This window comes from Monodelphis domestica, chromosome 2 (genome assembly GCF_027887165.1).
Source record: "Monodelphis domestica isolate mMonDom1 chromosome 2, mMonDom1.pri, whole genome shotgun sequence".
Classification (NCBI taxonomy): Eukaryota; Metazoa; Chordata; class Mammalia; order Didelphimorphia; family Didelphidae; genus Monodelphis; species Monodelphis domestica.
Window position 1 is genome coordinate 302,591,234 of NC_077228.1, and position 25,866 is coordinate 302,617,099.

Sequence of the window (25,866 nt, forward strand, 5' to 3'; positions counted from 1 at the left end):
TTAATATGTTAAGTCATTATGTCTAATTAGTTGCTAAGCTCTGTTTTTCAACATTGGAAAAATTCAAGTGCTGTCTTTAGTCTCTAAATAATGTACCCTGGGGCAAAATCTTAGTTGCCCTGTTCTAATTAGGGGAACTTGGGGAAACCTGGTTTTTAGTCTTATCTAGATCATCTTTGTGATCTTGAGAAAACCATATATTCTCTATGGACCTCAGGTGCTTCATCTGTTGAAAATAAGAAGGTTGGTCAATCCTATTATGTTATTTGTTAGCTAATTAATAAGGTTTGGTAGGGTTAGTTAGTTTTATTAAACCCTATCTTAGATGCATCCCAGCTTAATTAAACCTGATTTTTAGGACTTGCCTGAAGAGGATGGGGAAGAAACTTATTGTCACTATAAGTAATTTGCACAGTGAAGAGTATAAATATACAATAAGCACCTCAGAGTGGTGCTCCTGAAAAGTTGTGCCTACCTCACTGGACTTAATAAAGACTAAGAGCGTTCTATAAATGAAAATTCTGTGATTTTAATTCAATGGCAAAAATTGATGTATTATCCTTGAATGCAGAATTAAGAAGATTTGCACAGATAGCTGAGAGGCACTAATATCATTGCTTTGCTCATCAAGAAATATCCATCCTTTTAGCATGGGAAAGAAGCCAGCTTCTTTCGGGGAAAAACACCCAAAACATCTCATTTGACTTCAATCTCATTTTATCCTTTTACTCATAAGAAAGAACTGAGCTTGATATCAAATGTTAAGAATTCCCAAATAAAAATCATACTGCTAAAAATGAAAAAAAAATTCATGACAAAGAAGTTTAGTGATCCAGGAAGTAATAAACTTGTGGAAGATTAACATAATGTGCCATGCCAATAATTTGCTTTGCTATTATTATATATTCTGTTTTCATAAAAATAAATACCAATCACATAATTTTCAAGGTTCACTTTACCTGCAAGCTCTATGTCATTATGAGCAATGGTTCTCATTTTAGACCAAATTTCTCTTTCATTTGAAACTAAATATTGCTTATTATTGTGTTTCTCATGGAAGAAGTAGAAGAGGGAAAAGTTAACAGAGCAGAGAGCTAGAATTATTGTATTGTAATTTCCAAAGTTTTTACAAATATCTCAGTAATTTTATGTGGCCGGAAATTTAATTTCCTTCTATTTTTTACTTTGATTTAAATCCTGTGCCAGATACTTACTAGCTTTGTCAACTTGGGAAAAGTCACTTAACTTCTGTTTTAGTTTCCTAATCTGGAGAATGAGGGAGTTGTGGTTCCTAAATGGCTTCTGAGGTACCTTCCAGCTATAGATCCAAAATTGTAGGTATATGAATGAATGGATTTTTTAAAGGAAATGTATCTTGGTTACTTCCTATGTGCAAAATGCTGTTATAAATGCTGGGGCTACAAATAGAAAGCAGATAGTCCCTATTTCCAAAGAGCTCACATTCTAATGGGGAAAGCAACACATTTAGATCTCTTCTCCAAGTTAAATGGAAAGGTTCGATGGTTCTTAGGATTCAGGAACAAAGTAGATATAATGCATCTTCCTTAAGGTTCTTTCCCCTGAAGAGGCACATCTGCTTCTGATGTTGAACCATTTGACAGTGCTACATACTTTGGTGTCAAGAAATTTCTATTCTGTATTTTCAGTATGCAGGTTGGTGAAGAATTAGGGGCTTCAATGTTTTTAGGAGCAATTTCCAGGTCTTATCTCCATAGGGATTGTTTCCCAGGCTAATGGCCACAGGGGCTGGACTGGAAGTAAGAAGAAGGTACTAACTAATAGGGGTGGTAGAGAATGACAGTGACATTTCCAGAAATCTTACCTCAAATTCCTTCTAATGCAGATTTTTATTTTTCTATGCTGTAATTGACAGTTTGTTGTATCCAAAAAAAATTAACCACTTGATGGCTAGACTTTGAGATCCCAGGGATCCTGTGTGGCTTATTGAAATATAAGAATAGAACTTTAGGGGGAAATTAGTTGTGTATTGGCTCTAAATGCATATTTTCTATGGTAAAGATACTTTAGGTTGAATCAGAATGTTAGCAAAGACATTTTTAAATAAGGAATAGAAGATAGAATAGCTTGAATAGATTATAGACTCAGTTCTGAACTTGAAGAGAACTTGTGGGCTATTTAGTCCAACTATTTCATTTTATAGAAGAGGAGACTAGAGGATGAAGAGGTTATTAGCCAAGGTGTATGAAGCAGAATTCAAATTAAGGTCTTGCTGATTCCAAATCTAATATTCTGCATTGTTTGATCTAGCTCCCAAAGGCCAATGATGCAAGCTCTGGTACACCCATAAAACCCTGGAGATACTTGAAACAATGCAGAGTTTTCTCTAAAAAGTTCCTTAGAGCCTTGTGGTTAGGGCTCAATATTTGTTCCAGGCTCTTGTTAATTAGGTAAGATTTGCCATTGGCTCAAGTAAATCCTAATTTGACCTGAAGCTAAGCAATTTCCTATTAATAAATCAATTAGCTAGCAAGCATTTCATATTACATATGATGTAGCAACAAACATATTATAATTATACAAGATAATAATATCTAATAATTATATAATATTTAAGTTTTGCCAAGATCTTTTCAAATATTTCATCTGATAATATTACTAAGAAGCAATTACTATAGTAGATAGAGAGAAGGGCTTGAAACCAGAGAGAGGAGCTTTCAAAAACCTCTAAAAATGTTTACTTTGTGATCCTGGGAAAGTCATTGAACTTCTCAGGGAAGAAGGGATCAGACATTTATTAAAGACTTACTCTATACCAGATTTCATTCTTATAAGTAGTTGGAAGGTGCTATTATTATTTTCATTTTACGATTGAGGGGCAGGCAGTAATTAAAGTGACTTGTCCAAGGGCACACAACTAGCAAGTTTCCATGTCTAGATCTGAACTCAGGTCTTCCAAAATCCAGACCAATGTCCTATCCACTGTATCAGATTAAGACTTCTTAAATTACAGAGGGAATGTTGATCTGCATTCTTTATGAGAATTTCATTATCAGGAAATTTTGTATTCCATCGAAATCACAGGTTAAGTCACTGTTTCTATTAAGCATTCACTAAATAAACAAAAGACAAAAAGAAATTTCCCTGCCCTGAGGAAGCTTGTATTCAATAAGACTTGTAGGAGTCCAAAACTACACCATTCTTATACTAGTTCCCCTGTTGCAGTCTGGTCCAAGATGCAGAGAGAGGTTTGGGATTTTTTTCACATTAGCTAAGTGGTGAACTCTGGGAATAACTAGAGCCTAATTATTGGTATTTGACCCTCTGGGGCTACAAATATTTCAGAACAAGATAGAGAATGACTTCCCCTTTGAAAATTATTTCTAAGTTCAAAATATGTTTTGTAATTAGTCTTTTGTGTATTAATTCATTCTTTTTATTGTTCTTTTTGCTGTGAAGAGATTTTTGCCCCTCTGATTTGACTGCTACTGAATCAGATTTTTTTCTTTACTTCTGACACTCTCTCTAGTTATTTTAGTTCCAAGTAGATAAATAATTCTTATATGATAATTAAGTATAGTACTTAAATATAATACTTAAGACCAAATACTATTCTATGGAAACATATGCTACATGGACAAATGTTGGCAGCTAGGTGGTGCAGTGGATAGAATGTTGGACTTGGATTTAGGAAGATCTGATTTCAAATATAGCTTCCAACTCTTACTAGCTGTGTGATTCTGGATAAATCACTTAACCTCTGCCTACCTCAGTTTCCCCAACTATAAAATGGGGGTCATGATAGCACATATCTCCTAGGATTATTATGACAATCAAATAACATATTTGTTTTTTAAAAAGCAATTAGCATAATTCCTGGAATATAGTAGGCTCTTAAATAAATGCTTCTTCTCTGTTTTATCCCCCTCTCCTTTCACTTATCTCTCCCCTCCCATTATTATTATGAAGATCTCATCTATATTAGGCCTTTTCCTTTGTAATAGTAGTTTCCAAAATGTCTTATCAAACATTTGGACCTTATTCTATTTACTTTTCATTTATCCACTAATAAATTCCTGTATGCCTTTTTTCCTTTTAGGATGTTACTTCTCTTCATGATGCTACACCTCTTCATCCTCTCTATAAGACTAAACCATTTCCTCCTGCTAAATCACTGTTGTATCCACAAAACCTCTCATATACTGACTGTCTTACCCCTGGACCTTTTAGTCATTTGTCCTCTGTTTCTCTGGGTGATGGACATGTGAATTCTCCTACTTCATTCAGTCACAACAGATTATATAATAAGGTGAGCCTCCTCTACTGAAAAATTCTTGGTGTTATATTTCCTGCTACTTAAAACTTAAATGAGAAGCAGTGTGGTATAGTTAATAGATGTCCAGCTTCAGTTAGGAAGCTCAAGGTTCAAGTCTGGTGTCTGCTACATGCTCTCTGTGTGACCCTGAGCATATAATAAGTTCTCAGTGTCCCCAGGCAACACTGTAAGATTTTAAGTTAGAAGGGAGGGAATGAGGGTTTATACACTAGGAGTTCTATATAGTATGGAAACTTCCAAATCTAGACTGATAATTCCTGCCTTCCCCTCCTCCCGCCAAACCCTAAACCTTTAATGTGGTAGAAAAGGACACATGAGAAATATTTAAATTCACTAAAAGCATAGTTTTTGATATATCTTAGGTCAATATTTCTTTTTTTTTTAAGACAAGCATTTATTTTCTCTCATCCCTTCACTTTCTCATCCATTGGAAAAAGAAAAAGAGAAGCAATACTGTGGTAACAAATATGCATAGTCAAACAAAACTAATTCCTACATTAGGTGTATCCAAAAATATTTATATCCTTCTTTATTTGACTCTTATTCTCTGTCAGGAAGAATCATTATTAGACCCCTAGAACCATGGTTAGTCATTGTGTTGATCAGAGCTCTGAAGTCTTTCAAAGTCATTTCCACTTATAATATTATTGTCTATATAAATGCCATTCCAGTAGTTCTACGTAGTTCATTCTACCTCAGTTCTTCCTAGTCTTCCAAGGTTTTATTTTCAAAACTATCCCTTTCATAATTTCTTATGGCTCAATAGTGTTTTATTATATTCCTATACTGATTGCCTACTTGGTAGGTATCTCCTTTCTTTTGAATTCTATGCCACTACATAAAGAACAATACTTTTATTACATTTGGATCCCCTTCCTCTTTCAATGATCTCTTTTGGAGATAGGTCTTATGGCAGATTTTAAATCAATATTTGAAAAAAATTATTTTAAGTCATTTTTTCAACATTAAAATTCATTTTTGCATTATTTTCCCAAGAAAAAATTCTAAAAATAATAATACTAGAGAATAACTATTCAGTTCTTTAATACCAAATTATCTTTAAAAGCTTCTTTAAATAATAATGCATTGACAAAGAGGTACTTGCAATTTCAGTTGATGGTTATATTAAAAAAAAAACTTAAAAACTCTTCCTCATTCAAATATATGTAGGAGATAAATTAACATTAATTTTTCTCCTTATGTGCATATATTTCTTACCATTAGCAGCAAAATCATTTTTAAAATGAGTGAGGCACTTAGTACTTAATGAGAAATATAATGGAGGCAAGAAAAACAGATGCAGAATCATTTATATTAAGTTCTGGAAAGAAACCAGAAATTACTTATTGCTTCAGTATCATCCCTATTCTCTTGACACTCCTTGGGGCATTATACTGATTCTGTCCCAATTTTTGGAACAATAGAAAAAAATGCTGAATTTGGAGTCAGAGTACGAAGTTAAAAACCTTGCTTTGCTACTTACTTAGGCAAATAATTTAACCTCTCTGAGCTTCAGTTTGTTTATCTGTAAAGTGAAGTAACTGGACTTAGATGATCTTCAAGACCCTATCTACTGATAAATTCATAGTACTTGCTGGTATGGCTTAGAAAAGAATTACTGGACCACTGTGGATAATTCATGACATCATCAATTGCAGGAGTAATATGCTTGATATAGCAGATATAAATTCCAAAGTTTGTGTTTACATCTAATTTTTATAAATTTACCCACATATTAAATAGTATTATGTACCTGACTATTTACAGACAACTTATGATGGATCCTTTTGTAAAAATGCAATTAATCCTTTTCTTTTCCTATAAAATATGACCTTTTTACATCAGCTAAAGGCCCTGTCCACTTGAGGAAAATGAATGGTTGATCACTGTCATTTGTCAGGAGACACTGAATCAATAAGTACAAGCACAAGTAACTATTCCCTTTAAAATTAAGAAAGTTGATAAGCCTTGCCTAGATCATCTAAAACATGGTTGTGAAATAGAAACAAATGCTACTAAAATGCACATAAAGATTCCTCTGGGAGACATATTGATTAAAGAAAACCTCAAATTCACATTATCTATGTTTCTTTGTATTTTCATTTATTTTGTTAAGTATTTCCCAACTATATTTCAATCTAATTCAGGTTGTACTCAACAATGTTTTAGATATTAAGTTGGCACTTTTGTTCTAAAGCTTAGGCATGACCATAAAAAATGATAGATATGAAAAACATAACCACTTGGATTGTCACTTCAAATAAAAGAAAGACCTTGTAAAGATTTTTTTTTCTCTATGAATACAAGAATCAGGTGGAAAACCAGGATAGGTTAATGGCATCTTGGAAGTTTTGTCTGTTCTTATATCCTGGTCTCAAGTCTTTCCAAAAAAACATAATTAAAAAAATTTTTTGAAAATCAGATTTGAAGTTTGTTGAGTCATTTTCAGTTGTGTTTGACTCTTATGATGCCATTTTGTTTTTTTCTTGGCAAAGAAACTGGAGTGATTTGCCATTTCCTTTTCCAACTCATTTTTACAGATGAAGAAATAGGGTTAAATGCCTTGCCCAAAATTACACAGCTATTATGTGTCAAAGACCAGATTTGAACTCTGAAGATGAATTTTCCAGACTCCAGGCCCAGAACTCTATCCATTGCACCACATAGCTGCCTCAAGATTTGATGGTTTACATTTATGCTAACAACCCCAATTTCCATAACTGATAAATGATGATACTTCTAAGAATAAAAGAGTTTGCATTTTTGTAGGTTTCAAGATTTGGAAATATTTTTTTTCAAACAATCCTGTGGAGTATATGGTTCAGGTATTGTTATTCTCATTTTACTAACCAGGAAATGGAGACTCTGGGATTGTAAGTGATTTACCCATGATTATGCCCATGATCTAGTACATGTCTAAGACAGGAATTGGTCTTCTAACCCTTTCAGCCTTTTTACCACAAGTCCTATTAGAGCTTTTTATAAATTTTGATTGTGCATTCCTTTGATGTTTAAGTAGTGTTTTCAGGAACTGTTCAGAAAGGAGACTGTCAACCTTTTGTTCATATGTTAATTAGTTTTCTAGGCTGTACTAAATGATCAGATGTGAATCATTTGGGTATTAGAGGATTGGACGTCATCACAAATGGTTTAGTATTTCCTTTGCTTTTTAGTATCTGGCTCTTATTGATATTGAATAGGAAGCTATTCCCATACTCAAAAATGTGATCAAGGTCAGTTCATTCTTTGCTGAGAAAGAAAATATCTTAACCAAAAAAACTCTTAGTAGTTCATGTTCATACCCTACACTTGATTATGTTTCTTTATTTTCAGAAAGTTAGAAATATCTTTTTTTTTTGTTAAATGCTGCTTTAATGCTATTTGATCCTGGCTATAAGAATAAGGGCATGCATGTAAATATAGCCTGCTAGAGGATAAACCATTTTTGAGTGAAATTACTCTTTTTTCAGTTTAGACCACTTCAAGAGTCTCCCCCAAAGGCTCTAGAGTCCTATCCTCCCTTGGCTTTTGCCATTCCTGCCTGACTAACCCTGACCTTTTGGTTATTTTGCTCTCTATTTTTGTTATTATTGCTCAGTGCATTGCTAGAGAATAGATTGTAACTGCTAATTTGGTCCACAATAAATGCTTATCATCTAACTTTAACTGGACCCTCAAACAGTTCTTATCAACCCTTTTGATCCATCTCTTGTTAGTTCCTTAGTATAATCCACCCTGTGACTATTCCCCCAAACCCCATCTCTTTCCCTTCTATCACGGAGCAGATAACCTTAATTCCCACTTTACTAAGGAGATAGATCCCTTCATCTTCCCTCTTTGTCACTTCAGAATAAACTCTGCCTGCTAACCTTCTTCTCAAATTTCTATGTAGTCTGAGAAGAAGAGGATTATTTTATTTTCCAACTTTTATGCAGAATGTGGGCTCATGCATTAGAAGGATGAGGAGGAAGGAAATAATAGGACAAAGATCTAATTTAATGACTTTTGAAAGATCCTGGCCTGATGGTGGGGTATGGATCAAAAGAAAAGAAGGGGAACTGGCGATTCATGGCTAGTGGCAAAAACTATTTAAGAATATACCTGTCAATGGAAGCCAAACAAATAATATAAATACTCACATTTTTGTCCATTAACAAATGACTTCAGCCTTACCATCAGACTTTATATTGCACAAGTTTCTTCTCAGACCTTGTTATGATCCTCAGTATTTCTCAGTTTTTGATGCATATGCTACTTTTAGTTTTTGTCCATTTCAGCTTTACACCTTGCCTTATGTTGGTACTTTATCCTATTGGGATTATTTTAATATCCCTATCCGTTAGGGAATTCTCCATGGATTATTTCTCTTCACTCCTAAAAGTGGTAGAGTTTACTTAATGCCATAGAAAACATTCACTTTCCATCATGGAAGAGATGACCCTAACTGCTCATTACTGGATAGGAATGAACATTCTTTCAAGTTCTTCCCTTATTCCTTTTTGACCTTGTTCTTGCTATTATCAGCTTTCTTTCTAGTATCTTTAGTTTCTCCTTTCCCCACAAAGCAGCTACTTCTTAGCCTCTTTGGCAGTACAGTGAAAATCATGGATGCCTTCTCATAATAATGTTGAACCCTTCTCATAATTATGTCTTAAAATTCTTCAAATAAAATATGAAAACTTACTAAGGAAGCCAACTATATTGTATACAGTTTATTTGTTTTATCTGTCTATGTATGTATCTATCTATCCAGAGACCTGATCTAGAGCCTTCCCTCTGAAAAAGCCACATAAAGGTCTGTCCTATGTTGGTTAAAAAAAAAAACAAACAAAAAAATGAAAACAATTTTCATTTGACTTTGATGTAACCTCCAGGTGCTGCATTATTTCCTTCCTTATTTTGCCTTAACACTTTAAAAATGAATCCAATTTAATTGGACAAATGTTTATTGAATATCTATTAAGTGACAGGCTTTGTGCCAGGTACTGAAATTAATGTCCTATGCCTGCTTGCTGTTTTGCCCCCTGAAATCTGGCTTTTAGTTCCTCTACTCCCTGAAACCACAATCTCAAAATCATTGCCTGTCTAGCTGTTTTATTGTCGGTACTCATTTTCCTTGTCCTTTCTATAGAATTTTAATTTATTTTATATGGGCTATCTCACTTAAATGGTTGTTGAATTAAATTTGGAATTAAAACCTGATTTCAAGAAATCCCTAAATTATATTATTGGAAACTGAGTCTGAGAGGGTTAGAAGTTCTAACTCAAGGCCACACAGAGTACTTGGGGAGCCTGGTCTCAAGATCAGCTCTTCTGACTCCAAATCTACTTGGATTTTCCTAACATAAAAGTATTTCCCTTCTTTTTGTATTTCTCTCCCTATGTTGCTAGCATCAAGGGTGATAGAACACAATTATTTGAGTTAATATAAAGTTTAAGACCCAAGATTTTTATTTTATGAGGATCCAATTCATTTAGAAAGATTACTATTTATATGTACCTATGCAAGACTCTCACTTGAGACCCAACCTACTTTCTGGGCCCTTAGGTAAGGAAAATAAAACAATTGCTATGTGGTATATAGAACACATGAATAGTCAATGCCTCTCTTTCCATTTCCATCTTTTTTCTCTATTTCCTTTGTTCTACTTCCTCCAATTCTCTCATAGTCCTTATCCTCATTAAATTCTCAAATCTAGCTTCCATCCTGCTAAGGTTAGTTGGTGTCTTGATTACTGATTCTTAGCACTCACTCTGATATTACAGAATATTAATACTATTATTTCTTTTTCTTCTACTACTACTAGGGCTACTACTATAGTGCTAGACCTAGAGGCAGGGAAATCTGACACAATATCAGTATGGCCTCAGTCAAGCCTCAGTTTCCTCATCTTTAAAATGGGGATAATAATAGCATCTCACTTCCAGAGCTATCCTGAAGATTAAATGTGATATTCTTTGTATCTTTGTAAAGTGTTTATTTACTGCACTGGCACAAATTAAGTGCTATATAAATGTTAGTTACTTTTACTACTATTACTAAAACCTACTCCCTTTCCTTCTCTTAACACAGCTATTTATTTGATAGGTTCATGGGAATTTTTCCTGAACTCTATCTCAATCAACTCTCTCTACCTGTTTCTTTCTCTTTGTTTATGTATCTCTCTCTATTTCTTTCTCTGTCTTTCTCTCTCTATTTCTCTCTGTATGTCTCTCTCTCTCGTTGTTTCTGTCTGTCTGTTTCTCACCCTGTTTGTGACTCCTTCTCTCTCCTTCTCTTTCTGCCTTTCCTCATCTCTCTTCATTTTATATCTTGGTAATAGGTCATAAGGCACAGAATTTGCTGGATGGATGGTTTGAATAGAGTAGAAAAAGAAGAAAAAAACAACTCCTTGCTATTGACCTGCTAGATGGGATAGGTTTTTTTTTAATTTACCAGATAAGGAATTAATGTTTAATCAGCAAGGTAGAAACTTGGATGCTTTTTACCTGAACTCTCTAAAGAGAGAGCTATTTATTTGCAGAATAGGGGGAAAATGTTCAAGTTTTTATATTCACATGGTCAGCAACTGGACAACAAGAACATATTTTCAATTTCAATATTTTAAAAAGTTGGGTTATCAGAGTAGGCAGGTGATTCAGTGGATAGAGAGCCAGGTCTGGAGACCTCCTAAGTATAAATCTGGCCTCAGATACTTCCTACCCATGTGATCCTGGACAAGTCATTTAACCTCCATTGCCTAGTGCTTACCACTTGTCTGTCCTGGAATGAATAAATAGTATTGAGTCTAAGATGGGAGATAAAAGATTAAAAAATGAAACAAAACAAAACAAAAAGTAGGGTTTTCATTAAGACTTTGTGGTCAATAATTTTTTTTGAAGTTATTTTTTTCACCAGGCCTCTCTAACCTTTGACAAATGAGATTTCATTCAATGTTTGAAAAATAAGTGAATATATTTTTATATATATGCATGTGTTTGTACACACATCTCTCTCCACATATCTATATGTATATCTACACACATATGTATGTATGTATGTCTTCATGCTCCTATTTATATACAAAGTGCCATGCTCAGATGACCTATGGACACAATGGGGAATCAAGATTCTTCCTGCTAGGAGTTTGCAATGTATAAGGGCAGTTAGACACATCCAAGGATGAATGAAATATAGAGGGAGATGATTAAGGACATAAGAAATACTATCCAACACTTCTTCCTGTTCTTGGGAATTACATAGCTATTTCCAAAGGGCCTAGACATCTTGAGAGGCTAAATGCTATAATGGAAGAAACTTTTGCCTTTTCTCAGTTGTTAGAGGCAAGATTTTCGCTAATCATTGCTTTAATGGTATGCCTAGAATGTTACTAAGATCTGAAGTCAAGACCATTAGAGTAAAATTTATAGACACACAGTTGAAGAGTACAGTTTATTCTTTACTTTTCTGAAAATCAGAACATTTGCCCTTCTTCAAACCTGTAAACATAATCTTTTGTAGATCAATGACAATGGATCAACCATAACATCATACAGTTATCTCAGCAATAATAAAAATTTATGCAGTGTTTTGAGATTTTCCAAATGCATTAAGTAATTGAGGAGTTTAAGGGGAGATGAGTGCTATGAGCATTATTATTCCCATTTTTTCAGATTAAGAAATAGAGTGAGAAAGATTGAATGACTTATTTAGGGACATACTGAGATCACAGCTAGTAAGTTTCTGATGTCACATTTAAATTCAGGTCTTCCTGTTTCCAGGTACATCACATTGCCTCTCAAGGGTATAAATTCATCAGCACCAAGTCATTTGAATTCATTAAGGGCAGTTGAATGTTCTGTTATTATAACCTCATGTATATTGGGTAGCAAATACCTTTTAGCAATTTTTACTCATTCCTTTGTAATCCAAAAAGATTTCTTGGCAGTGAAAACAGAATAAAAATGAATAGAAAATCTCTGCCTTTCTCCAGTTGTTAATTTCACCATCCCAGATCCTCTGAACAGTGATCTTATTCTTTTCCTTGGTGCTCCCAGCTCCCCCACTTCTCACCTCCAAAAACGTTTTGTTTGCCATTCTTAGCTGTCCTTTTTTAGTTTTAATTCATAAGCATTCTCAACTCTTCCTATAAGATGTTATTTTGTATTCTGTTACCTACCCTTGTTTCCATTTTCTTGAACACTATTTTCACAGCTAAGTTGACTGGAGAATTTGATGTCCTCATCAATCTCTTTGGAGACAAATTTCCTTTTAAATCATCATCATTTATTTTCTTATTGAACCTTTAGAATGTCATCTTAGAGAATTTCTTATCCTTTCTTTTGTGTTCCTTTCTGTACCCTCTCTGAGCTTTTTGTCTTTGGAGAGAATGTCTTCTCTCCAAAATATAGGATGCATGTCAGAACATGCTTGGTTCTCCTTTTCCCCACCACAAATTCCAAGATAGTTTTTTTTCACTTCCCTTAGATTTCCTAAAACAACTTGTCTTGAGAAACCTCATATTAGTGATATCAAAAGAGTAATAAAACAAGTGCATTATTGACAAAACAATTTTGCCTCATCTTGAATGATGTCCAAGGAAGAATCCAAATGACAGAAGGGTTCCATAAAAGTGATGAGATACTCTAAATGTTCATGCTTGTGGGTAAAATTGTGTATACTATTTGCATTAAGCCCTGGAATATTGCATTATCCAAGAGAGACTGAAAATGCCCATTGTTTAAATAATGCAGTTGGATATTCAACTAATACACTGGTCTTTATGTACATAATCTTGGACCTACACTACAAATGGCCAATGAATGGGGAGATGGTGGAGGGGAACAAGAAGAGGAAAATAAATATTTGTGGTGTCAGGCTAGATTGCTTTTGAAAAGTTGTGCTGGGATTTTGATGATCCCAAATTTCCTTTTTTATTGTTTTAATCTTACAAATAACATTTAAGTGATGCCTATTTGCAAAGTCACTCTTTTGGACCATCTTCATCCTTTCTTAGAATTCCTTAACTCTTTATATATCCTCCAGATCACTAGACTTACTGAAAGCTTCACAAAATATTGCCAAGCTCTCTTCTTTCCAAACACAAACTCATGAAAATCAAAGAAGAAAGAATTCTAAAAGAAAGGCAGAGCAGGAATATATTATAATTAAAATTTGAATCTTATCTAACATTGAACTCATTTAAATTTAAAACTTGAGTAATGGTTGATTAAGAGGAAGGAAAAAATTGAAAGGACATATGCTTTTTATTATGAAAGTTATAAAGTTTGAGCCTTAAAACAAGCCATTTGTTATGCCAAGGTCATGATTAATACATTCCATTTCGCTCTTAATCATGTTTACTAAGCTGTTTGGAGCCTTTTTTCTTCCTTTAAATTTTTACTTTCTTTAGTCAAATACTTGGTCAGATTTTCTTTTGTTAATTTTCTTCTTCCTTCCATAAAGTAAATGCCATAGCTAGAATGTTGACAAAGAATTATTATTAATGTGTAACACTGTTCCCTTTACATTTCTGCAATCTGTTCTCACTATAAACAATGGTATGTATGCCAAAATGACAAAGTTGCTCTTCTATTAGTCTTGGAGAACATCTTGTTCTTTTGCTTTCCATTCACTTCCCAAGTTCTATTTTCTTTAACATTTCAAAAAATTTAATAATTCCTCTAAGAGATTGTTATTTGCTTTGATTTTTTCTTTCTTTTCATGAGGGTAAAGACATTTCAAGAATTTCTGATGTCAGTGCCAGGAAAATTAAAATGCAAAGATCAGAGCTCATAGGATCAGAGATTTAGAGCTCTAAGAAACCTCAGAGGGCAATCAGGTTGAAGCACAGGATATATGAGGTCTTCCTAGCAGTCAATAAACATTTATTAAGAACCTCCTATGTGCCAGGCACTGTGCTAAGCACTGGATAGACAAAGGAAGGCAAAAAACAGTCCTTGCCCTCTAGGAGTTCACAATCACTAGCCTCTGAGATGAAATGTCTCTTAAGCTAGTCTTAGTCTTGGCTTTAGCTTTAAATTGTGGTTGGCTTAACCTTGGGGTGGGGTCTTATCAAGTAATTGGTTGAGGTATTCGAAGAGCTTTCTTGCTTTGCTCAGCTTCACCAACAATAACTTGTTATAACTGTAGAGTTGAATATTTGGATACATTTATGTAGAAAATGTATAAAACTGATACTCAATGTAATAAATGGACTAAATCCATCTAGGGTTCAAAAATAAGATAGTTCTGTCCTATAGAGTCAGTGATAATTCAAGAGTTCATTGATTGCACTGGATGGATGTAAAATAAGCCTTCAAAGACTTTTGACCTAGATGAAATTTTACCACAAAGGAGTCTCACATTAATCAGTTATAATAATAAATAATATGATTTATATATAATAATAGATATAAATAGATAATAAATAATAAACAATAACAAACAGCAATACATTGCTATTCATCCTTCCACTGCTAAAGCAGTTATTCTTAACTTGATGTCTGTCTGAGCCCTACCCTCACCTTCCCAAACCCTGACATATCAGCTGCATAATCACATGTTCCCCTGAGTCAAATCCTGACTTTGTTCGAAGGTGTGGTATATTTGGTTAGAGGTTCAAAACTAGTGAGGGGTGCAAACAGAACCAATAATGGTAATGATGCCGTCAGTTTCTTAGTGGGTTTCTAAATAATGTCTAAAGAAAATATCTTTTCAAAAAGTTTAGCTTTAATACTTCAGAAGCTCTGGGCCCTCAGCAATGTGGGTAATGATGGGCAGCAGTAATGAGCAATTCCATCAGAACAGAGAACAACTCATTCAGGCTTTCTTTAGCCCTGTGATTAGAATCTAGACATGTCCTCCTGTAAAACCTTTATAGGAGATCTACCCAGTGTCCTAGGACCTTCCTTTAAGGTCTTTTAACAATCATGGCTACTAGAATACCTTCAATTTCTCTTTACATATATTCCTTCTCTTTATATATGGCTGGTTCATTTTTTCTTTCCATGTAAGTTGTAGAGAAAGTGGTAACCTGAATGGGCAAAGAGAGTTTCATCACACAGAAATTCTATATACCAATGAAATAACAGGTCCAATAAAAACAAACAAACAAAAAAAACCCAAACTCCTCACAACAGATGAAAGTTGGTGCAGAGATTAAGTCACCTGGAAGGAGTCAGTACCAAAACAAGAAAGGCAAAGTGATTTGAGAGAACGATGAAATTTATAGTTAGAAAACTTGGATTTGAATCTCTGACTATATGAGTTACTATCAGCATGAACTAAGGAATCATAGTGTCATAGATTTAGCGATAGAAGGGATTTCCATCTAGTCCAGTCTCCTTGTTTAGATGATGAAGAAATTTGAGGATAAAGTTTAAAAAACTTGCCCATGGTCACAAAGGCAGGATGTGAATCCAGGTCTTCTTGACTCAAAGTCCAACACTGACCACAACACCATGTTAATTATTATCTGAGTAAGTCCCTTAACCTCTCTGGATTCTGTCAGAAATATGGTGAGAGAGAGAGAGAGAGAGAGAGAGAGAGAGAGAGAGAGAGAGAGAGAGAGAGAGAGAGAGAGAAAGAGAGAGAGACAGACAGACAGACAGACAGACAGACAGAAAGACAGATAGACAGACAAAGAGACAGACAGAAACAGAGTGAGTGTGTACAGAGTGGGAAGACAGGAGCTGAGGTCAGAGTCCTGAAGGTGTGGAGAAGTTAGGGCATGAATAATTATACTCCTAAGGAATTGTTAGTTCCTTTATTGCAAAATATTGGTTCAGTAGATATTGGTTCAGCTGGTCTTTAAGCTAGGAAGACTTGTATTCAAGCCCTATTTCTGATTTGTACTGGTTGTCTGACAGTGGGCAAGTCACTTAACCTCACTGTTCTAGGCATCTCATAAAACTACAAGTTGAAGACAAGGTACAAAGATATATCAGTAAAGGGAATTTTATACATCAATGAAATCACAGTTTTTCCTACTCCTTTACATAAAAATAGATAATAAGCTGGACCCATCATGCTGTAGTAGAAAGATGGTACTGTATATATTATTTGGAAAATTTACATAGTACTTTTGGTACTCTTAAACTGTTCCTTGACAACAACAAAACAGAATAAAACAAAAAAGAATATCATATTCTTAACACTAATACTCTTCCAATAATGTTCTATGAGCAAAATTCACAAAATGCAGTAATTTATGAAGCATCAAAATTGCAGGTGATTCAAAGGACAACAGCTCTCCATGGTGAATAAAAGTTTCACCATCATCATATTATTATTTATCCCTTGATAATAAGAAGCACTTCTGGTCATCTTATTGTATTTCCAAGTATGGAAGAACAGGGGAGTATAAGTAAACAAATGTATGGCAGGGAAAAACTGGTTCAGGGAGAGACCTTATAACTGGCTATCCCTGCCACTGGTTTCTACATTAGCATTATATTTCAAATTCTTTTCCCCATTATCATGATTCCATTTTTCTGTTCATTTCCTTTCTTAATTTCTTTACTGATTTTCTGAATTATGTATACAACTTAAATAATGAAAAATTGTATACCAACATTTAATATATTAATGATACAACAATTATTTAATTAGTCATTAATAATTATAATAAACATGCTAGGCTTATTTATGAACCCTAGGATTCTATCTGGCAGGGGTTAACAGGATAACTGTTCCGAAAGGAGTTTTTACTTTGGAAGTAAAATCTCAGTAGAGATCAATTAGCTTTCATTAAACCCAATTAATATGGGTTCAAATAGTAAATCTAAGGCATGCGTGAATATAATTTACTGAATCCAAAGCTAAGGGTCCTTTGAAATGTTAATTTGTTTTGTTAATATAAGTTCCATCATAAATAGATCTAAGCAGGAGAAAGACCTCATTTTAAGGGAATATCTCAAGAAACAGGTAACACTCCTGTGAGGTAAGTAGTAGACAAATTTTATCTCTTTTGAAGATGAGAGAAATGAATTTGGAAAAATTAAGAAAATTTTATTCAAGGTCATACAGCAATTCAGAAGGATGGCAATGAGTGGACTGAAGAAAAGAACTCAAGGAAATAAGTTATTTGAAGTGGTTGGAAGTAGTGGGAAAAAGGATTATTCTGAAGGGCTAGTAGAATTTTGTAGGATATTATGTTTTGTTTATTTTTTGGTAAAAAAATAATGGACTAGGAGCAAAGGTTGACATCTTAATACCTTTGTGTGTGTGTGTGTGTGTGTGTCTGTGTGTGTGTGTGTGTGTGTGTGTGTGTGTGTTTTCCTACCTTCTACCCCAAAGTTTTGCTGAATTGATATGTTAAGTTAGAAGCTTAGAGGGAAGAAGCACATGTGACCATTGATTAAAAAGAACTTTATCAAAGCAAATTAATAGGAAAGATTAGTTTGGCATTTGAGAATCTCATTAATGTGGCTCTACACTGTATGATCTGTCATAGACCTTTTGCTTTAAATGGACCAGGGAAATTGATTTCACCGCAAGACAGAAAAACCCCCAACTATAATGTGCTTGGGTTTTAAAATCTTTCTGAAAGCTGTTGAAGGTTATTGGAAATCAAATATGTTTAGGATGACTTTGGAAGAAGACTCTTTGGAGAAGGAACACCCTTTCCTCAGCATATTTTTCTTATCAAACCAAAAATATTTAAAACATTTTGAAATGTTCAGTGGAACTGTTTATCTCTTTCTTTTACATTCAGCCAACACTTATTAAACACATACTGTGTGTAGAAAAGATGCTATATTCTGTGGAGCCATAGATTTAAGATAAAATGAGATTCCCACCTCTATGGAGCTGACAGTTTAGTTAAGACATACATACAAGTAATTTTAGTAAAACATATTGTATTATAAGCATATTAAAGAATTTCAAAAGAAAATATGTGAGATCTAAGCAGGAAAGTTTGGGGGAAGTGGATTAGGGAAATACTCTTGGAGAAGATACTAATGAATTGAGCTTTAAATGGTGACTAGGAAATCAGTAGATGAAGAATGAGAGGGAGGAGATTTCCAGTCAAAATCCTAAAGTTCACATAAGATCAAATCAAGAAAACCAATGAGAAACTTTTTTATTCTCCTCCACAACTATGCAAAAAACTCAGCCAGAAGCTCATGCTCAATAGCAAATGGGGGTCTTCCAGGAAAGCCAGGTACATAAAATGCATGATAGCTTCCCAGTATAAACAGTGACTAGAGATGGGACACATGTCATATTGTAAAGCTCTATGATCAGAGGCAGAAAGCTCAAAAGGCTCCTAGAGAAATTCCCTAGGAGATTTTGGAAGCTCAGGGGACTGGTTTGACCAGTGCACTGCTAAGGTGCAAAGACTAAAACAACTCAGGCAGTAACTCTGGGTTCCCTAACATTCTGTTATTTTTGGCTTCAAGCAGAGACTCAAAGGAAAAAAATGGATTAATTTTGGAAGGTCTACATGAATGTTTAGAAAAAAATGAATTAAGAGATAGAAACAAATGAAAAAAATCCTTGAAGGAAAAAATGGAAGGAGAACAAATAGCTTGGAAAAGAAAGTAGTAAATTTTACTAAAGTAAGGGAAAACTAAAATACAACAATTAATCAGACAACTAATATTTATTAAGTGCCTTCTATATTTCAGATTGTGATAAGTGCCAAGGGTTCAAAGAAAGACTAATGATGGTCTCTGTTCTCTTCAATTGAAAGAATGTAAAAATTGAAAAGAATGTAATCTATCTGTTATCAAAAGCAAATGACTTGGAAAATAGGTCAAGTAGAGATAATTCAAAGGCCATTGGCCCTCCTGAAATCTATATGCCTAGACACTCCATTATTAGCAATGTTAAATGAAAAACTTCCCAGACCTACTAGAACCAGAAGGCAAATTAAGGGGGAAAAAATAATCCATCAATGACCTCAAAAGAATCTCAAAAGGAAAATTCAAGGAATACTGTAGATAATACTGTAGAGATCACATGACAAAAATACTATAAGCAGGAGTGGTGATGATGGGGAAAGCAATTTAAATACCAAGGAATCACAGGATCACAGGGCAACTTATATTACAAAATGAGAGGAGCCTTTTTTATAAAAATGAAGACTTGCCTTCAAAAAGGCAAAATAAAAAGATTTTTAATCAAGAATATCTTATACAAAACTGTGCATAATCCTATGGGGGTAAAAAATTATTAATGAAACTGAACATTTAAAAATATTTCCGATGATAAGACCAGAGCTAAATAGGAAATCTGAAAAACAAATGACTATAAAAATATAGAAAAGTAAATTTACTTATAGAATTGGAAAGAATGATCTGGTGATATAGTGCTAACTTATAGTAGGAAAAGAAACAAATGTTGCTTCAAAACTTTCAAGTCTTCAAAAGGAATTTTAAAGTGATAAATAAGAAAAACAAGTTGTAGCAAGTAGGAAACTGGTTTGATTTTGAGGATCTGAAGAGAGGAAGAGGAAACAAGGGTCTAGTAGAAAGTAGAAGGGAGTGGAATGTGCTATTTTCAGTATAGGAGTATGTAAATTGATGATAAAATGCAAACATAGAGGACAATGAGACAGGTATCAAAGGAACCTTATTCTATCTGAAATGGACAAAGAAGAATTGAATAATTTATTCTCACACCTTCCAATCCCAAACCACCACCACCAGCAATAAGGAAGACAGAAGCACATCAAACTCAGCAGGGAAACAATCTGGATTAGGGAGTCAGGAATGGGTTAAAAGGATAATGATAGGGAGGGAATAATTGTAAGCCAAACAAACTTCCTTATCTTGAAGAAGCATTAAAGGGGAGGTGGGGCAAAGATCTAAAATCTATGAGATTGTTTTATATCAATTCTTAAAAAACTAGGGAATGACTGAACAAATTGTGATATGTGTATGAAATGGAATAAATATTAAAAAAGAATATTAGAGAATTGTGGATAGTATGGAGTGACACAAAGTGAAATTGAGTAGCATCAGGATAACCATCTATACACATAGAGTAACACTGTAAACAAAACAAAACACTTTTAAAGATTTTAGAACTCCTATCAATGCAATGACCGACTATATCTCTAATTAGAGGACCAATGCTGAAGCATGTTATTCCCTTGCTAAACAAATAGCTTATGATACATTTTTTTTAAAAGTGGAATTGAAGTTATTTTAGGATTAGTAGTATCATCTACAGAAAGAGTCAGGTGGATGAATTTCATATTTGAAGGTCAGAGAGGATTCAGTTTTGCTGAACATTAAGTTCTTGGAGAAGAATAATGGAATTCTGAAAAAGTTGAGTGGTACCAGATTATAAAAAGGCTTGAATGCCAGACAAAAGAATTTGATTTTTTTTCTTATTAGATTATGTCAGGCCATTGAAGGTTTGGGGGATAACAGGAGTGATATGTCGACTTGGAGAAAAAAACAACAACTACTGATGTACTCCTAAAAACCAAGTCTTTCACCAGGAAAGAGATAGATCTGACTGTTAAACAGAGCCAAGTGCCAAATTCTATACAGAGTCAAAACCCTGGGGATCTGGGGACAGTATCTCTGGGAGGATCAACGTGCTAGAAGATTCTTCAAAGACTAATAAAACTTGGGGATTTTATATACCTTTTGGGGAACTCAGGACATCAAACCTACACTAACCCATTATAAGCAGGCTTGGAAAAGAGGATATAGCCAGAGGCTGGGGTATCAGGCAGTGGTCTACTATAAAGGATACAAAAAAGATGATTCCTGCCCAGGTGTTGGTCTTCTTGGGAATGGATCTCTGATGCAATGGGGGAAACTTCTTTTTTTCTTTTTGAAAATTTTATTTAATTAGTCAATTTAGAATATTTTTCCTTGGTTACAGGAGTAATGTTCTTTCCATCCCCTCTCCACACCCCCTCCCATAGCCGACCTGAAATTCCACTGAGTTTTACTTGTGTCTTTGATCAAAACCTATTTCCATATTGTTGATGCTTGCATTAGGGTGATCATTTAGAGTCTACATGCCCAGTCATATCCCCATTGACCCATGTGATCAAGCAGTTGTTTTTCTTCTGTGTTTCTGCTCCCACAGTTCTTCCTTTGGATGTAAATAGTGTTCTTTCTCATAAATCCCTCTGAGTTGTCCTGGATCAGTGCATTACTGCTAGTAGAGATGTCCATTACAATCGATTGTACAGTGTATCAGTCTTTGTGTACAATGTTCTCCTGGTTCTGCTCCTTTCACTCTGCATGAATTCCTCCAGTTCATTATTCCTTTGAGCACAATAGTATTCTATCACCAACATATACCACAATTTGTTCAGCCATTCCCCAATTGAAGGGCATCCCCTCATTTTCCAATTTTTTGCCACCACAAAACGCACAGCTATGAATATTCTTGTACAAGTCTTTTTTCCTCATTATCTCTTTGGGGTATAAACTCAGCAGTGCTATGGCTGGATAAAAGGGTAGGCAGAATTTTAGTGCCTTTTGGGCATAGTTCCAAATTGCCCTCAAGAATAGCTGGATCAATTCACAACTCCACTAGCAATGCATTAATATAATGGGGGAAACTTCTAAGACAAAAATGGTACTTAACATTTTATTAGATCTACTAGCCCTACCTAAGCTGGGATCAAGAATTTTAAGGTCTATTGTTCAGATTGAAGTGGTTGAGTCTGGGACTTCCCTCAGGGTGAGTTCTCAGGGGACAGGGGCAAAATTGGGGTTCCCAAAAAACCTAGTTGACAGATATAATTATATCTATGCATGAGAATGTTTAGTTTAATAATGATGTGAAGTTTGAGCAAGAAGCAGTTAGGAGGTGGTTCAGGGGACACAATTCTGGAGTTTGAGTTAGGAAGACCTGAGTTCAAATACTTCCCCAGTTGCTTAATAGCTGCATGTTCATTTAACTTCTTTCAGCCTTAGTTTCCTAATCTTTAAATAGGGATAAAAATAGCTACCACCTCATTGGGTTGTTATAAAGATCAAATGAGAAAACATATGTAAAATACTTTGCAATATTTAAGGCACTATGCAAATATCAGCCAATATTATTAATAGAATGGGTGAGCAGATTATTAAAGGGAGGTTAGTTTTCAAGATTATTGTAAAATGCAGGAAGTTAGTAATAAGACTAGTATTAAACTGATAGTGGGAGGAAATATGAAGAGAATCATATCAGGAGTAAAAGAAAGAATCAGTAACAATATGCATGAAATTGCTGCCATTGATTCAGCATCTTAAAATTTACAACATGCATTATCTCATGTAAGTTTCATAACAATCTCATGTAGAAGGGTGAATGACAATGCCATGAGCATAACCACTCTTTTGTGGGAAGAATGCTGAATTTAGATTCAGAAGACCCAAGTTCAAATTCCAACTCTAGTCTCATTACTTGTGCAATCCTGAGCTAGTCATTTTACTTCTCTGATTCTCAATTTCCTCATCTGCAAAAATAAAAAGTTGTACTATATGATCTGTAGAGTTCCATCAAACTCTAAGTTAAAAAGAAAAAAAAAAGATCATTTTAAAGAGAAAAGACAATTAACTTCATGGTGTTGTACATAGCAAGTTGGAGATGGTAGTGGGACTTCTTGATGTCAAGATGATGTTTACAGAGCTGTTGTAAAAAGAGGATACAGAATTGAATCTCAGAAAAGAAATGAGGATAAACATTTAGATTTCAGAATCAAATCTACTTTGAGTTAGTGATGGAATATTAGGAAGTTAATACCATTGCTGATGTTAGATAGTAAAGAATAGAGAGAAGAGGTCCAAAAGAAAACACTTAGAGAAAATCAGCATTAATGAGTCATAAAAAGGATATGGAGCTAACAAAGGAGGCAGAAAGAATGTAGAGAAGAAGTTGGAGAGAATTAGGAGAATGGGGTGTCTTTGTATAAAAGTCACAGTATAAAAAACTTCAAGGAAAACCAGGACCAAAAAAAGATCATTAGTTAGTACCATTTAGGTCAGTGATATCCTTGTGAGAGCAATAGATTGGTAGGGACAAAGACTGAGGAAACAGAAAGATAAAAGATAGGCAAAATGGTTTAGAGAAAAGAGTGATGGATTGGGAGTTAGAAAGCCTATTTTTAAATTCCAGCCCTACCACTGACAACTTTTGTTATTATCTTGAACAAGTCACTTCCCCTCTAGTGGTTTTAGTTTCCTTAACTAAAAAAATGAATGGTTTGGACTTGAAGACTCTGAAATCTTTTACAAGTCTTAAATCTAAGGTCCTAGAATTCTATCTCAGTGTTTTCAAGAGGCTTAGCAGTGAAGGGAAAAAGAAGTGTCAGTAATTAGAGTAAAGAAGAAGACTCAAACAAAGAGCTTTTGTTGGTTTGTTTCAAGATTTTGCATATCCAAACATGTTTTTATGAAGGTAGGAAGGTAATATGAAGAGGGAGAAACTAAAGATGCCTGAAGGAGAGGGACTGATTGCAGGAGCCAAGTTCTAGATGAGGTGATAAAATGTAGGATCAGTAATTAAGAGCGCTATTTCTGAGATTCATCTTAGTGAAGAGTAGGCATACATCTTCTATTGTTGATAGTGCTGGGAAATGATGAAAATTACAGAACGGAAGTCTTAGGAGACACAACAGATGGCTCAATCTTCACAGTGAAATAGGGTAGGTTATCTCTTTTTAAGTGTGTGTTGGGGAGGAGGGAGGAAAATAGTAGGGGTATCTAATTATTATGAATGTGCATAAATTTATATACTAGGCTGAAGACAATTCTGTGTAAAATCGATGAATTCAAGACTTATTTTTTATTCATTCGAATGCTGATAAGAAGGTAGATAAAAAATAAAAGTAGTTTTATAGAATGACATAAATGATAGGTAATTAGAATCTCCACTAGAGGGCAAGAAGAGCATTTCAACCTTGGAAACTTAAAATAACAATTTCATATTGGAAGCCAAGCATGCATATAGCATAAAATGTTTCAGGGAATCTCATTGTCAGTCATCATTCTCAAAATGCATTTAATTCAGTCATGAAAGAATTAACTTTTAAATTTCTTCCAGGAAATTGAGAACAATCAGTTTCTTATGTGTGTCCTCTTTTTTTGGACTTAATCTTGGTGACACAAAATCTGTCTCAGAGCTCATTTGTTTCAATGGTAGAAGAACACATCATAATAAATAGCTGGAATTTCATGTGGAAGCACTTTAACAGATTCATTATAGGAATTAAGAAATTGCTAATTAGAGAGAAATGGGTAGCAGGAGGCAGGTTGAATAACATTTTAGTGAAGAAGAATATGATTTGAGACTGTGCTTTTTTTTCTGCATGATCTGAAAAACACTTTCTGCTATTCCTTTAGAATTTATTGAATATGAAAGGCTGCTGGCATTGTAATATAACATGCTTTTGTCAGTCTTCACTTTGTTATGCTGTGGATACTATAAACAAGAATAAGCACCTGGTAATTTAGAATATGTTAGAGAGAACCTTGAGTAGCATAGAATATGTCCTAGAATGTACAGTAAATCATAATTTCAACCTCAAACAGAAAGATTTCTTTTTTTTTAAACAATATTTTATTTGGTCATTTCAAAACATTATTCATTGGAGACAAAGATCATTTTCTTTTCCTCCCCCCCCCCCCCATAGAAAGGTTTCTTTATACTGAAAAAAGCATGCCATTATGGCCAACATGGTGCCATAGGAACATTTGCAAAAAGTGCTAGCCTTGATTCAGGACTGTGTGAGTGGAGAGAGGCAAGTACTGGAAAACTTGGTCTACTGATCAGTGACAAGATCATGATAGAACTGGAAGAGCCTTGAGAAGTCATCTCATCCAGCCCCCCTAACTTTACATAAAAGGAAACAGATCCAGAGGGATGAAGTGATTCGCCTAAGGTCACACAGGTAGTAAATGGCAGGGTTAGGATTTAAACCTAGGTCTTTTATTGATTTCCCCCATTAGGCAGTAAGCTACTGAGAGCAGAGATTCTCTGTATCTTCAGGGCCTGGCATAAATGCTTATTGATTGACTGACTGTTCTGACTCCAAAACCAAGCACCCTTTCCGCTGAATCTTTGTGTTTGTAAATCTTGAATTAAATGATAACATTGTGGAGAAGTGGGTATATATCGCCATGGATATACTTAGCAACACAAGACTACATAGAAAAAATCAAATTCTTGATACTGTAGTCTAAGCTAGTCTTGAACTATTCAAGCCTTAAATGATATGCATTTGGTTTTCATTGCTTCCAGTAAAAGTTGAGAATACTTGAGAAGAGATAAAGACTTAGGACAAACTTTTGGAGCTAAGCAATAGAAAAATAAAGAATATAGAGCAGTCAGAGAAGAATTCAGAGTTTAGAAATGTCTGTGAATCCAGAAGGTGACCTTGTAGAACAGAAAGAGCATTGAAGTGGAAGTCAGCACACTTGCTTTCATATTTGGATGGATTCTGACACTTCCTATCTAGTTGACTTCAGGCTAGTAACATATTCCCTCAGGGTCTCAATTTCTACCTCTACAAAACATGAGCCTGGCACAGGGAAGGGGTGGGCAGTACTACAAAACTTAGGAGCTCCCTTCTTTCTCTGACATTCTGTGATTCTGCTTTTTTTTTTTA

At 34.5% G+C, this 25,866-nt stretch overlaps 1 protein-coding gene across 21 annotated transcripts in view; it reads left to right on the forward strand.

Annotated features, from left to right (window-relative positions):
• The window catches only part of MLIP (muscular LMNA interacting protein), a 394,551-nt gene that overhangs the window by 322,514 nt on the left and 46,171 nt on the right, over positions 1–25,866 (forward strand). For 15 of the 21 annotated variants that reach the window (XM_056818416.1, XM_056818418.1, XM_056818420.1 and 12 more), the window contains one exon: positions 4,079–4,288. The exons of 5 other annotated variants lie outside the window; for them this stretch is intronic. In XM_056818416.1, coding sequence (XP_056674394.1) covers positions 4,079–4,288 — 210 coding nt within the window. Of the gene's footprint in view, positions 1–4,078; positions 4,289–25,866 lie in introns of those variants that run through there. One more of the 21 variants, XR_008916576.1, reaches the window with a different exon arrangement.